This window comes from Eptatretus burgeri, chromosome 6 (genome assembly GCF_056783735.1).
Source record: "Eptatretus burgeri isolate ZD-2024b chromosome 6, Ebu_testis_v1, whole genome shotgun sequence".
Lineage (NCBI taxonomy): Eukaryota > Metazoa > Chordata > Myxini > Myxiniformes > Myxinidae > Eptatretus > Eptatretus burgeri.
Window position 1 is genome coordinate 103,493,082 of NC_140966.1, and position 14,159 is coordinate 103,507,240.

The 14,159-nt window shown below is 39.1% G+C and overlaps 1 protein-coding gene across 4 annotated transcripts in view; it reads right to left on the reverse strand.

Annotated features, from left to right (window-relative positions):
• Positions 1-14,159, reverse strand: part of LOC147025500 (uncharacterized) — a 186,633-nt gene that overhangs the window by 141,205 nt on the left and 31,269 nt on the right. For 3 of the 4 annotated variants that reach the window (XM_085886971.1, XM_085886972.1, XM_085886974.1), the window contains one exon: positions 7,356-7,412. The exons of the other annotated variant lie outside the window; for it this stretch is intronic. In XM_085886971.1, coding sequence (XP_085743097.1) covers positions 7,356-7,412 — 57 coding nt within the window. The remainder of the gene's footprint in view (positions 1-7,355; positions 7,413-14,159) is intronic. 4 annotated transcript variants of the gene reach the window in all.

Here is a 14,159-nt window from a genome sequence, read left to right on the forward strand (position 1 = left end):
TGGTGGATGACTCTACATTGTTGTGCCTTGGTGTGTACAACTGTTCCGACATGAGTTTTGTACATACCGAGAGGAGGTGATGATGCTGTTTCTCCCGTACAGACATACACTTGTCCGGTTGAATCAATCCTGCAATCTTTTTATAGCCACTGGTCAGGTGACCTTTGTCTTGGGTTCTTGCTCCCAGTGAAGTTATCACTCTTCTGAGTCATTCAAAGCTGTCCATCTATTTTTCTAACATATTCCTGCTCTTTTATCGATGCATATTTGATATTTTGTTTTACACTTTTCCTTTGTCTTCTTTGCACTCATTGGGGCTATATTTGTTGTTGTTTCAATGTTATGTGTGGTATCTTCTGTTCGCACCTGTTACTGGAATTTCTTTGCAAGTTAAGTTGGAGATTCCTTTTCTGGCTTGTTGTCAGTCTTTATGTACAGTAGTCTGTGAGTATGTGAAAAGTCTGAGCTTTTCACCTACTCAGCCAAAACTCCAGTTATCATTCTGTGCACTCGATTGATCTCCATCGGGCCACCACCTCCTTCTCATCACAGCAGGTACATTCTCCGAATGCACAGGATTTTTTTTTTTGAGAACATTTTGTGGATATGGAGGAGTTTCCTTGTTTTGGTATCTCACATTTGATTTCTGGTTGTAGCCAGTTTATTATTCTGCAACTGTCATGGAACATTGGTTATGTGAGTTTTTTTATTGCTTTGATTTTATTCTTTGGGAGAGATATGTTTTGAGGATTAGCCTTGTTCTACGTCGGTATTCCTTGGCAATATTGTTTTGCGAATTTGTTCGAGAGAGATTTGGTGGCCCTCTTCTACCCCAAGGGATTGATATGAAGCTTCGTTTTCTACCTCTTGTATCGTTGTTCTTAGGTTGGTATTTACGTTGTTCATTTTGTCAGTTTACCTGGTACGAATGTGCACTCGTCACATTGATCTTGGCCATATGTGCACATGGGGAATGTCCTCGGGATACCATTTTACTCGTTTTACTTGTTCTTCCAAGACATTTAAATCTTCCATAAACAGTCGGTGTGTTCCTGTTAACTCTGGTATGAATTCTAACATGAGATTTCAAAGTCCTTGATCGTACAAATGTCTTGCTGCAAAACATGCATGTGCAAGGTCTCTCTCATTGGCTGTCATCTCCATTTGCGAGTTTCAGGAGGTAGGAGGAAGTTTGAACTCCCAGAACTCCAAATCTCCACCTCCTATTTTTGGTAAAGGATCATGATTCATGAACCAAACTGTGAAACTTCGTTCTCATAGCCTCGTTCCAAGTGCTCTTTTCAGAATCTTCCCTGAACTTCTGACAGTCTCCACTTGCAGCTCGTTTGTAGTGATATTCCCTGGAATTATTTTTGAATACTCAGTAAGGGTTTTATTTATCATTCCTGTGGCTCCGACTATCACTGGTATAATTTCAGCTTTCTTCAATTTCCAAGTCCTCTTGACCTCATTTTTCAGATCCTGGTATTTGGTCATTTTCCTAATTTCTGTAGCATTTAATCCAAAGTCATTGGAAACTGAAACCTCGATCAGCAATGCCGACTTTTCCTTTTTATGTTTGAGCACTATGTCCAGACGCAATGCTTTGTTTACAATGTTCGCACTTGATGGGATCATCTCATCACACGTGAATATTACTTGTTCATTTTCAAGGATCTAACTTGGTTGGTGTTTCCATCATTGTTCTGGGATGAGGATGTTGAAATGTTTTCTGATGTGCTAGTGGATTACTCTACAGACGCTGTCATGTCTTTCTGTGTACAGCTTCTGACATGAGTTTTTTACATCCCGAGAGGTGACTGGTACTTTGTTTCTTCCCCACAAAACTTGCATTTGTCCGATTGGCTCAATCCCATCATTTTCTTAAAGGTATTCGTGTCGTGTCCTTGGTCTTGGGCATTGATGATGACTCATTATCCATCCTAATTAATTTAACCTCTTCTTAACCATTCCAAAGAGCCTTCCTTGTCGATCCCTATCCTGTCAAGATATTTTTTGAATCTTCCTGCTCTTGTCATTCTCCCATTTGTCAGACTATATCTGCTGATATTTATTTTTGTAATTTTCCATTTTTTTCTTTGCAATTATTGGGACTGTGTTTGTTTCTGTTTTGTTTTCCTGTGCAGTATTCATAATTTGCACCTGTTTTTTGGAAGTGTGTTGCTAATTGGATTATGGATCCATTTTCTGGTTTGTTGTTTTCTTGCTTGTGTACAAATCTCATCCAGTAGTCTGTTGTGCTTTTCACATACTCCACAAGTCTGACACATGATGTTCTGTGCACTTTGTTAATCTCCATTAAACCAGCTCCTACCTCTCACCTTGATGAGTCCAACCTCAATATGCATTGGTTTTTGTATAACATCTTGTGAATAATCAGAAGTTTCTTTGTTTTGGTATCTAGATTTTTGATCTCCAATGGTGGCCAGTTTATAATTACACAGCTATATTGGCATACCGGCACTGCAAGTTGGTTTATCGTTTTGGTTTTGTTTCTTGGGGAGAGGGATGAAATCAGAATGAGTCTTATTCTGTGTAGGTACTAGTTGCTGATTATTTTACGCATATTTTGTGTTGTACCTGGGGCCCTTCTTCTATTCTGAGGTATTTGTGGGATGTTTCATTTTCTAGTTCCTGTATTGTTGTACTTTTAAGATGTTGTACTTGTGCTCTCCAATATGAACTCTATTATGAGATTTCAAATTGCTGGATTGTCGAAATGTTTTGCTGCATAACTGGCATTTGTAGGGCTTCTTTCCGGTGTGAATTCTAACGTGCCGTTTCAAATTACTCAACTGTGAAAATGCCTTTTTACAAACTGTGCAATTGTACAGCCTTTCCCCTGTATGGATTGGGATGTGATACATTAGAGGAGATGATTCTGCATCCGACTTGTTCCAGATTGCACATTTTTAGGCCCCTCTCTGGTATGAATTCTAAGATGAGAATGCAAATGGTTCCACTGGAGAAACGATTTGTTGCAAAACGTGCACTTGTAGGGCCTCTCTCCAGTGTGAGTTCTAACGTGTTGTTTCAAGTTACTCAAATGTGCAAATGCCTTTGTGCAAACTGTACAAATGTATGGCCGTTCCCCTGTATGGATTCTGATGTGCTTCGTCAAAGGAGACGATTCTGAAAACGACTTGTTACAGACTGTGCACTTGTAAGGCCTCTCTCCCGTATGAATTTTATTATGAGATTGCAAATGGCTTGATTGCAGAAATGTCTTGTTACATAACGTGCACTTGTAAGGCCTCTCCCCGGTGTGTATTCTAATATGAGATTGCAAAGAGCCCGAATGCGTTAATGTCTTGTTACAAAATGTACACTTATGGAGTCCCTTTCCTGTATGGATTCCCAGATGAGCTTTCAAAATATTAGATCTGGAGAAGGATTTGCTGCAAACTGTGCACTTGTGCGGCTTCTCTCCAGTGTGAATACGCATGTGGTATTTCAAGAGACTTGATTTTGAAAACGATTTGTTGCAAATTTCACACTTGTTGGGCTTTTCCACCATGTATTTGTTCAGGTTGCTTCGCAAAAGCCTTGATGTGTAGGATGATGTTTCAGCAATCGTGGATTTTTCTCCATGCTTGCTCAACTTGTCACCATATCCAGTCTTCGTGCCAGTCAAGCTGTGTTGAGGTTTCTTGGTGCATAGTTGCTGTTCTTGCTTTTCTATGAGGAGTTTGACTTGGACTTCAGGACTGCAGCCTGGAACACTTGTGTCAGAATTCTGAACATGTTCTGTTTGTCTGCCTGAGGAGGGCAGAAGGTTTGGGGGTAACATATCACACATAAATAGGATTTAGGTTTTTTTTGTTTCCAGTCATTGAGAGTCTCAACACATTATCTTTTACACCAAAGGTACGGACGGAACCTTTCGTTGTCCGAGCGCCAAATATTGTTAAACTCTGTGAGGGCCAGATACATACTTCATGATTTGTTCTCTATTTAAACAGCACACATACATTTAAGTAATGTAACTAATCTTTCTGACTGAAAAGCACGGCACTCCGAGTCAAATCTAAGGCTCTCAATGATGTCAACCATGGCCAAAGATTAAACAAAAATGTTCACTTATTTCAGCGCTTTTTCTCACAAACTGTTCAGGCCTTTTTGTAAAAGTAATGGTAGACCAAAATAATTCTTATTGGTTTTTATCTCGAACTATAAGGTTGTACAATGGCAACTGTGTACGAAGAGACAATGCACATGTGTGTTTGTGAAGCGAGGTATTCCAGTTCATTTTGTCAAGGGTTGAAGAGAGGGAAGATGCTGCTGCCTGTGTCAGTCTGTTTGAAGGATGAGCTATGTCACGGCAGAGAGTGGATTCATCAGCAAATAGATAAATGAGATTTTCCAAAGGGTCAGATAGATCGTTGATGAAGATTAAGTGCAAGACTGGGCCCAGAACACTGCCTTGGGGCACTCCAGTCTTGACACAGAGAGGAGATGAAAGGATTCCGTTGAGTGCCACACGTTGGCTACGAGAATAGAGGAAATCAGTACGCCATGTGTGGAGTTGGCCTTGGATGCCAAAGGCAGAGTGTTTTGAGAGCAAACTGTTTGCGTATGTAGCACATCCATGGAATTACACCCGTTTCCAAAAGGAAAATTATCTACTCTACGGATGGGATCCCTGGTTCAGTATAAAGAGAAAACAAGAAAAACATTGCATGCAAGGTCAAGGTTCATGGAAGAGGAAGAATACTGAATATATCAAGACACAACAGAACAAAGGCACTGGTAGAGAGAGAGGGAACACCGAAGGCAGAGGTGAAGGACAAAATAGAGGGAGACTTAGACAAACAAGAGAGAGAATTGCTTTGTAATAAACGTGCCCTACTGGTCCCAATGAATGTTCGGGAGATTTTAAAAAACAACATTTGTTTATGTTTAACACACACTCGAGCCGATACAGGAACCAAAACGAAGAAGAAACTCTCGAATGCACTGAGTTTGAATCTATTCGGCAAAATAAAAGAAAAATCAAACAATTACTGATATCTTTTTAGACTCGAAACCAATAAAGACAACTCTGATAACAAGCCAGAGATAAAAATTAGTTTGCTTTCACACAAGCTCGAGCCGACACCGCAATCAAAATGAAGAAGAAGAAACTCTAACCCACCATATTTCATTATAATAATTTCTAGACTTTTCCCATTTCATATTAAAAATAACCCAAAACATGCATGTATAATACATCATGGTTATATACTTAGGATCATTCCAATTGCCCTGGGCCATGGAGTAACATTCAGGCCTGCAGATCTGTGCTGCTTCATGCAATGGCTGCACATTATTTTATTGGGGAGGAGTCAGACCAACTGAACACTGACCCATGTATAATGTGATATTTTCCAAATCTAACTGGAAGGGCACTCCGCCACGTAATGTGGAACGCATACCTCCGCCACGTAATGCCTGATCCACGAGAATATATCGGGCCCGATACATTTTTGAAATATCATGCTATACAGGACTAGATTGTTTTTGGTCCGATCTCTCAATGGTGAAGAATCACTTTAAAAAGAAAATAATTCTCGTATCCAGATCTGGATTCAGATCTTCAAAATCGAATCAATTAGTCTTTGCCACACATCCAACCTATCCACCAAGTTTTGTCCGAATCCATCCACAACACTTTGAGATATCTTGCTATATATCGGTTTATCACTATCTCTTAATGGTGAAGAATCACTGAAAAAAAATTATCGGATCCGGATCTCGATTTGGATCTTCACCAAAATTGAATCAATTGAATCAATCCTTCCTCTTCTCCAACGGCTTGATTTCTGACAATCAATTTGGATTTAGACCAGGTCACTCAACCCTGGACATGCTACTTCTGCTTTCCCAACAATGGATGGAGGTCCGAAATGCCAGACATGAGATTAGAGCCATCTCCCGAGACATATCGCGAGCTTTTGATATGGTCTGGCATCCTGCACTGCTCACCAAACTCTCCTCTTATGGGTATCCAAGGCACTCTCCACTCATGGCTCACAGACTTCCTCTCCTGTCGCAGTTAACGCGTGGCTCTTCATGAAATTCTCTCACCACCTCTTCCCGTCCAGGCTGGAGTTCCTCCATGCAGTGTTCTGGGCCCTGTGCCTTGTCTGGTTTTCATCAATGATCTCTCAGATTCCCTGGAAAATCCTCTTTATCTCTTTGCTGATGACTCCACCCTCTGTCATACCATCTCTCATCCCTCTGATCGGCAGACAACAGCCTTTTCACTCTCTGCAGATCTGGACAAAAATCACAATCTGGTAAAACACTTGAAATATGTCTTTCAATCCTGACAAATCTCACACCCTCACCATGTCTCTCCTAAACGACTGTCTGGACCCCCCCTCGCCCCCCCTACGTACTTTCTCAACAATCCTCTTGAAGAAGTACATTCATTCAAGCTTCTGGGTCTCACTATCTGCCATGATCTTTCCTGGGAAAGCCACATCTCCAAGCTGGCTTCCAAAGCCAGTCGCCAACTGGGCATCCTCCGTCGTGCAAAGTCCTTCCTTGGCACACCTGAGCTCCTGACCACATAAAGCTTTCATCCACAGTCTGATGGAGTACTGCTCCCCCCTCGGACATGCATTTACCAATCTTGTTCAAACTTGGCACGCAGATAAGCAGAAGAGATAACACAGATAAGAGAGAACGTGGCATGTGAAAGGGCATTGTATCATGGTGAAGACGAAGCCGATGATATGGCTATGTATGATGCCGATTGATGTTGTGTTCTATGTTGATTAATAATGCCTTAATCTCCTAAGCTGCGACCTAACATTGTCTTATTACAGTGTATAATGTGGTGTATAAGACTGCTTCAGGAGCTAATCTTACAGATTTTTTGAACGTTCTTTAAAATCATTATTTTATTGAAATTGAAGTATATACTTGAACACTTGTGCATGTGATATCGTGTTCTATAAATTCTCTAGTTGATCAATTCGTCTTGTTGAAACATTTTGGTGAAATTTGTTTTGTTTTATAGTTGTAGAATAACAATGTATAGGGCAGCCTCTTTGATGCACCAATTAGTTCATCAATGACCATGTCTATTTGAGGTCAGAGATTAATCATTAGACTTAAGTGGGGAGGATGTACTGTATATACTCGTATATAAAACACTTATTTCACATCTAGATGTGAATTTAATGTTTTGGATCGTGTGTTTTTTCACACTGAAATTTGCCATGATAGTTGATCCTCCACAAGGTTATCTTCACTTTTCTGAAAATAGGATGAGCAATCATTTTCAATTGTTGAAAGCTTCAAAAAATAATTTGCTAATAAGTAAGGAAAACCAACTCATTCCTCACCTTTATTATCCAAGGCATCCAATTCTTCAGGTTCAACCTTTACAATGTGGATCAGATCTGCAAATGAACTTTAAATTACAAACTCAACAAGAAAAAGAGAAATCAGATATTGCAGACCCACACAAGGATTTCATTTGAGTTTTTTTTTTTGTGTGGCTTGTTACGTAATTAATAAGAGACATAATTATAGCTGCCAATTTATAACTGCTGGCAATGATGACCGGGTACCAAGACGTCCCACTTTGATTGGACACCTGACCCTGACCCATGACGTTTTTAGGTCATTTCCAATGACCTAATAATATTGGTGAGAGAAAGGGTAATATGGGTCCGTCCATCCGTTCACAATGAAGTTGAATCAGAAGATCTGGTCATTAGTGATCCTGATAGAGGTCGATGAGACGTACATGATGGTATGACTTTCAATGTCACCAAAGGTCAAGGTCAAGGTCACGAGGCCTTTGGAGTTGTGAAAATGATGATTTTCAAATTCTATATCCTCTGCCATTTCTCAAGCGATCTTGAATTTGATTGTAGCAAATGAATCTATGGGACAATGTCTAAATTTTGATCAGGCTGTATTTTCGATATTCGCTTTCGTTTTCGTGTCACGTGACTTCAAAGTTGGCAAAAAAGGCGAAAATGACGATTTTCATGCGAAAATGACGATTTTGAAAATCTATCTCCTCCTACATTTCTCAAGAAATCTTGAATTTGATTGTGGCATATGAATCTATGGGACAATATCTAAATTTTGTCAGGCCGGATTTTCCATATTCACTTTCGTTTTCGTGTCACGTGACTTCAAAGTTGGCAAAAAATGCGAAAATGATGATTTTCAAAATCTATCTCCTCTGCCATTTCTCAAGCAATCTTGAATTTGATTGTGGCATATTAGTCTATGGGACAATATCTAAATTTTGGTTGGGACGGATTTTCGATATTCGCTTTCGTTTTCGTGTCACGTGACTTCAAAGTTGGCAAAAAAGGCGAAAATGACGATTTTCATGCGAAAATGACGATTTTGAAAATCTATCTCATCCTAGATTTCTCAAGCAATCTTGAATTTGATTGTGGCATATGAATCTATGGGACAATATCTAAATTTTGGTCAGGCCGGATTTTCGATATTCGCTTTCGATTTCGTGTCACGTGACTTCAAAGTTGGCAAAAAATGCGAAAATGACGATTTTCAAAATCTATCTCCTCCTACATTTCTCAAGCAATCTTGAATTTGATTGTGGCATATGAATCTATGGGACAATATCTAAATTTGGTCGGGCCGGATTTTCGATATTCGCTTTCGATTTCGTGTCACGTGACTTCAAAGTTGGCAATAAATGCGAAAATGACGATTTTCATGCCCAAATGACGATTTTCAAAATCTATCTTCTCCTACATTTCTCAAGCAATCTTGAATTTGATTGTGGCATATGAATCTATGGGACAATATCTAAATTTTGTTGGGCCGAATTTTCAATATTCGCTTTCGTTTTCGTGTCACGTGACTTAAAAGTTGGCAAAAAATGCGAAAATGACGATTTTCAAAATCTATCTCCTCCGCCATTTCTCAAGCAATCTTGAATTTGATTGTGGCATATCTATGGGACAATATCTAAATTTTGGTTGGGCCAGATTTTCGATATTCGCTTTCGATTTCGTGTCACGTGACTTCAAAGTTGGCAAAAAATGTGAAAATGACGATTTTCATGCCAAAATGACGATTTTCAAAATCTATCTTCTCCTACATTTCTCAAGCAATCTTGAATTTGATTGTGGCATATGAATCTATGGGACAATATCTAAATTTTGTCAGGCCAGATTTTCTATATTCGCTTTTGTTTTCGTGTCACGTGACTTCAAAGTTGGCAAAAAATGCGAAAATGACGATTTTCAAAATCTATCTCCTCCGCCATTTCTCAAGCAATCTTGAATTTGATTGTGGCATGTGAATCTATGGGACAATATCTAAATTTGGTCAGGCCGGATTTTCAATATTCGCTTTCGATTTCGTGTCACGTGACTTCAAAGTTGGCAAAAAATGCGAAAATGACGATTTTCATGCCAAAATGACGATTTTCAAAATCTATCTTCTCCTACATTTCTCAAGCAATCTTGAATTTGATTGTGGCATATGAATCTATGGGACAATATCTAAATTTGGTCAGGCCGGATTTTCTATATTCGCTTTCGTTTTCGTGTCATGTGACTTCAAAGTTGGCAAAAAATGCGAAAATGACGATTTTCAAAATCTATCTTCTCCTACATTTCTCAAGCAATCTTGAATTTGATTGTGGCATATGAATCTATGGGACAATATCTAAATTTGGTCAGGCCGGATTTTCTATATTCGCTTTCGATTTCGTGTCACGTGACTTCAAATTTGGCAAAAAATGCGAAAATGACGATTTTCATGCCAAAATGACGATTTTCAAAATCTATCTTCTCCTACATTTCTCAAGCAATCTTGAATTTGATTGTGGCATATGAATCTATGGGACAATATCTAAATTTTGTCGGGCCGGATTTTCTATATTCGCTTTCGTTTTCGTGTCACGTGACTTCAAAGTTGGCAAAAAATGCGAAAATGACGATTTTCAAAATCTATCTCCTCCGCCATTTCTCAAGCAATCTTGAATTTGATTGTGGCATATGAAGCTATGGGACAATATCTAAATTTCGTCGGGCCGGATTTTCGATTTCGTGTCACGTGACTTCAAAGTTGGCAAAAAATGCGAAAATGACTATTTTCATGCCAAAATGACGATTTTCAAAATCTATCTCCTCCTACATATCTCAAGCAATCTTGAATTTGATTGTGGCATATGAATCTATGGGACAATATCTAAATTTGGTCGGGCCGGATTTTCGATATTCGCTTTCGATTTCGTGTCACGTGACTTCAAAGTTGGCAAAAAATGCGAAAATGACGATTTTCATGCCAAAATGACGATTTTCAAAATCTATCTTCTACATTTCTCAAGCAATCTTGAATTTGATTGGCATATGAATCTATGGGACAATATCTAAATTTTGTCGGGCCCGATTTTCTATATTCGCTTTTGTTGTTGTGTCACGTGACTTCAAAGTTGGCAAAAAATGCGAAAATGACGATTTTCAAAATCTATCTCCTCCGCCATTTCTCAAGCAATCTTGAATTTGATTGTGGCATATGAAGCTATGGGACAAGATCTAAATTTTCGTCGGGCCGGATTTTCGATATTCGCTTTCGATTTCGTGTCACGTGACTTCAAATTTGGCAAAAAATGCGAAAATGACGATTTTCATGCCAAAATGACGATTTTCAAAATCTATCTTCTACATTTCTCAAGCAATCTTGAATTTGATTGGCATATGAATCTATGGGACAATATCTAAATTTTGTCGGGCCGGATTTTCGATATTCGCTTTCGATTTCGTGTCACGTGACTTCAAAGTTGGCAAAAAATGCGAAAATGACGATTTTCATGCCAAAATGACGATTTTCAAAATCTATCTCCTCCTACATTTCTCAAGCAATCTTGAATTTGATTGTGGCATATGAATCTATGGGACAATATCTAAATTTTGTCAGGCTGGATTTTCGATATTCGCTTTCGATTTCGTGTCACGTGACTTCAAAGTTGGCAAAAAATGCGAAAATGACGATTTTCATGCCAAAATGACGATTTTCAAAATCTATCTCCTCCTACATTTCTCAAGCAATCTTGAATTTGATTGTGGCATATGAATCTATGGGACAATATCTAAATTTTGTCAGGCCGGATTTTCTATATTCGCTTTCGTTTCCGTGTCACGTGACTTCAAAGTTGGCAAAAAATGCGAAAATGACGATTTTCAAAATCTATCTCCTCCGCCATTTCTCAAGCAATCTTGAGTTTGATTGTGGCATATGAATTTATGGGACAATATCTAAATTTCGTCAGGACGGATTTTCGAATTTCGCTTTCGTTTTCACGTCACGTGACTTCAAAGTTTGTAAAAACCGCCCTACCTTCAGGAGGCTATATATTTTCTCGCAGAAATGACCGTCACTCCCGCACGGGTGTGTTTTTTAAATCTATGTATAATTCATTATTCAATTGAATTTAGAATGGGATTAAAATAAATTCAATTCAAAACAAATGGAAGACCAAATAGGTACAGTCCTGCATTGGAGTATCAGAAGGAACCCAAAGAAGCAAAAAAACAAAGATGAAGTCATCAGGAGGAATCTGGATAGGATTCAAATTTCAGCTGCTCCTCCTCTACCCCCAAACCCATGCAGGCACAGATTAGTGAGCCCTATTCAAGAATAAAAAATAAATAAATAAAAAACCCCAAAAAACAAAAGAACCCACATCAAAAAATTAAATAATTCTGGCTACCAGACCACACGTCCGATCAAGTTGAAATTTAAAACATTTATTCCCTATCCCTACTAGATCATAAATATTAAGTTTCACGTCGATTGATTGAGCGGTTCCAGAGAAAAAATTATTTAATATTTTTCTTCAATCCAATATGGCTGCCAAACCATGTGACCTATCAATTAATCCTCAACAAACTTTTACACCTATGGTTTGGGGAACATTTGTGTGAGGTTTTTCCTCGATTTGTCCAGCCATTCTGGAGAAGAAGACTTTTATAGGTTTTAGAGTAAATCCAACATGGCTGCCAAACCGTGTGACCGATGATGTCAAATGTGTGAACCTTTTGTTCCTCATGGATAGGCGATCATCAGTGTAAAGTTTCGCTTCAATCTCAAAGAGCAGGATATCTTAAAGAATTATGGATGGATTCAGATAAAACTTGGTGGACAGAATGGATGTGTGACAAGGACGAAATTTTTTTTTTTTAGTGAAGATCCGGATAGTAGAATTTTTTAAAGTGATTTTTCACCATTGAGAGATCGGTGCAAAAACAAGGCATAGCACAATTAGTAGAGGACCTGGCTTAGACATGTATGCACTTAATTTAGGAGAGGATAACAACTGTTTTAGGCTAATATGACCCCAAGGAACAACTTGGGATGAGTGCCAAAATCTCTATCCAGGACGAACAGCCCGGAAATGACCACGCCCTTTTAAAAATGACCACGCCCTTTTAAAAATGACCACACCCTTTTTCATCGAAAGTGCTACTTCTGACATAACTGTATCTTCTAAACCGTTGGAGCTACAGATTTTCTGAGGTGCTCAAAATGTTCAGAATGGCCATGTTTATTTATTTATTTATTTATTTAGGGGGGTCATAGAAGAGTGTAAAATTTCTAATTTGATATTTTTTATGAGAAAATGGCTAAAAACCGTTTTATTTACCATACATACTGGAATTGCCATATATTTATTAACTTGAACTTTCTGGACTTAGAGCAAAGTTAGAAGATTTATGTCATCTACTAGAGTTGAACTGACAATTTGGAATTTGAACAATACAAGGGATTTTTTAAAAAGAAAGAAAGCGAGCATTTGATTAATATAAAGAAATTGTATTTTCAATCATTTACATACTATTATCAATGGAATGTTAACTTAAAATGAAAAATAAAAAACAAAACTTATTACTTTAGTAGGCAGCAGTATCTCGAGAGCTTAAATGTTTCAAAGATCAGCAGGGAAATTGCCCAACCACCAACAATACAACTTTTAAAACCACATTAATACTGTTTATGTGTCACGTAAACCAGGGTCAGTAACATGAAGAGTAACACAACAGAGCCCAGGTATGAGGATGATGAGCAGTGTTCATTCAGTGATAGGGTTTTTAAAACAATCACCTCCCTTGCATTTGCAGTACTTGCAACACTTGATCCAAGCTACCCTGCAGGAACACCCATTTTTGCGAGCACACTTGCCACATGTGCAGGGATTTGACAGGCCTTTGGGTTTGGAGATCACAATCTCAGGGACTAATAAACTGCCCCTTCTTACAAACCCATAAGACTCGGCATTCATAATCAGGGTGGCATCTCTAAATGGGGCCTGGACCCACAGCTGCTGTTGGTAATAGCCTCTATAGATATATTTCCTTGCATTAGTTGAGGTGCAAGTGGTTCTCTCAAAGTCCATCTTGAGGGCATTGCTATAAAATGCAGTGAGACGCAGGTCGTCAAATGTCTCCAGGTCTGTTGATGGTTTGAGACACTTGACCAAGAATGTCTCTGCCATCTGTGTTGCACTTTCTGCTAACTGGGGACCGTCAAAATTCAGGATCAGAGAGGAATTTCCTGGTTTGCAGACAGCATTCAGGGCTGCAAGTTTAGTTGATATCTTGCTGGTTGTATCGCACCCTGTCAGCGCATGGTGTGCTGGGAGACACTTTGTGAGCTCGTCTCCCAGTGCTATGCAGATATCGTGGAGTGGTAATATTGATCTTTTCACTCCTGAGTTGCGGACGAGCCAAAGCTCTTGGAGGCCAAGATCTCTCCAATTGACTGTGATGTAGTATAACAGGCACACAAAGACATCTGTGTCACCTGATGACAGCGTCATGGATGTAGGTCCTGACCGGTGACTTAGAATGTCCTGCACATGGAACATCATCCTGTCATCAGCTTCCTCATGTGTGCAGTTGAGCCGAGGGAATGGAAAAGCACACCCAGCTGACACCATCCATGCCTGTGGTGATATACCGAGGTATAGAGGTTTGGTTCCATGGTAATTGGTGGTGAGCCACTCAACATAGAATGCATGGAAAGCAGTTTTGCTGACGGAAGATGACCAAAAGTTCTCTAATACCACTGGAACATTTTGGTTTGGTGATATCACATCAAGGACAACCATTTATTTTGACTTTCTTCTTCTCCCCTCTCTCCATTCTTGA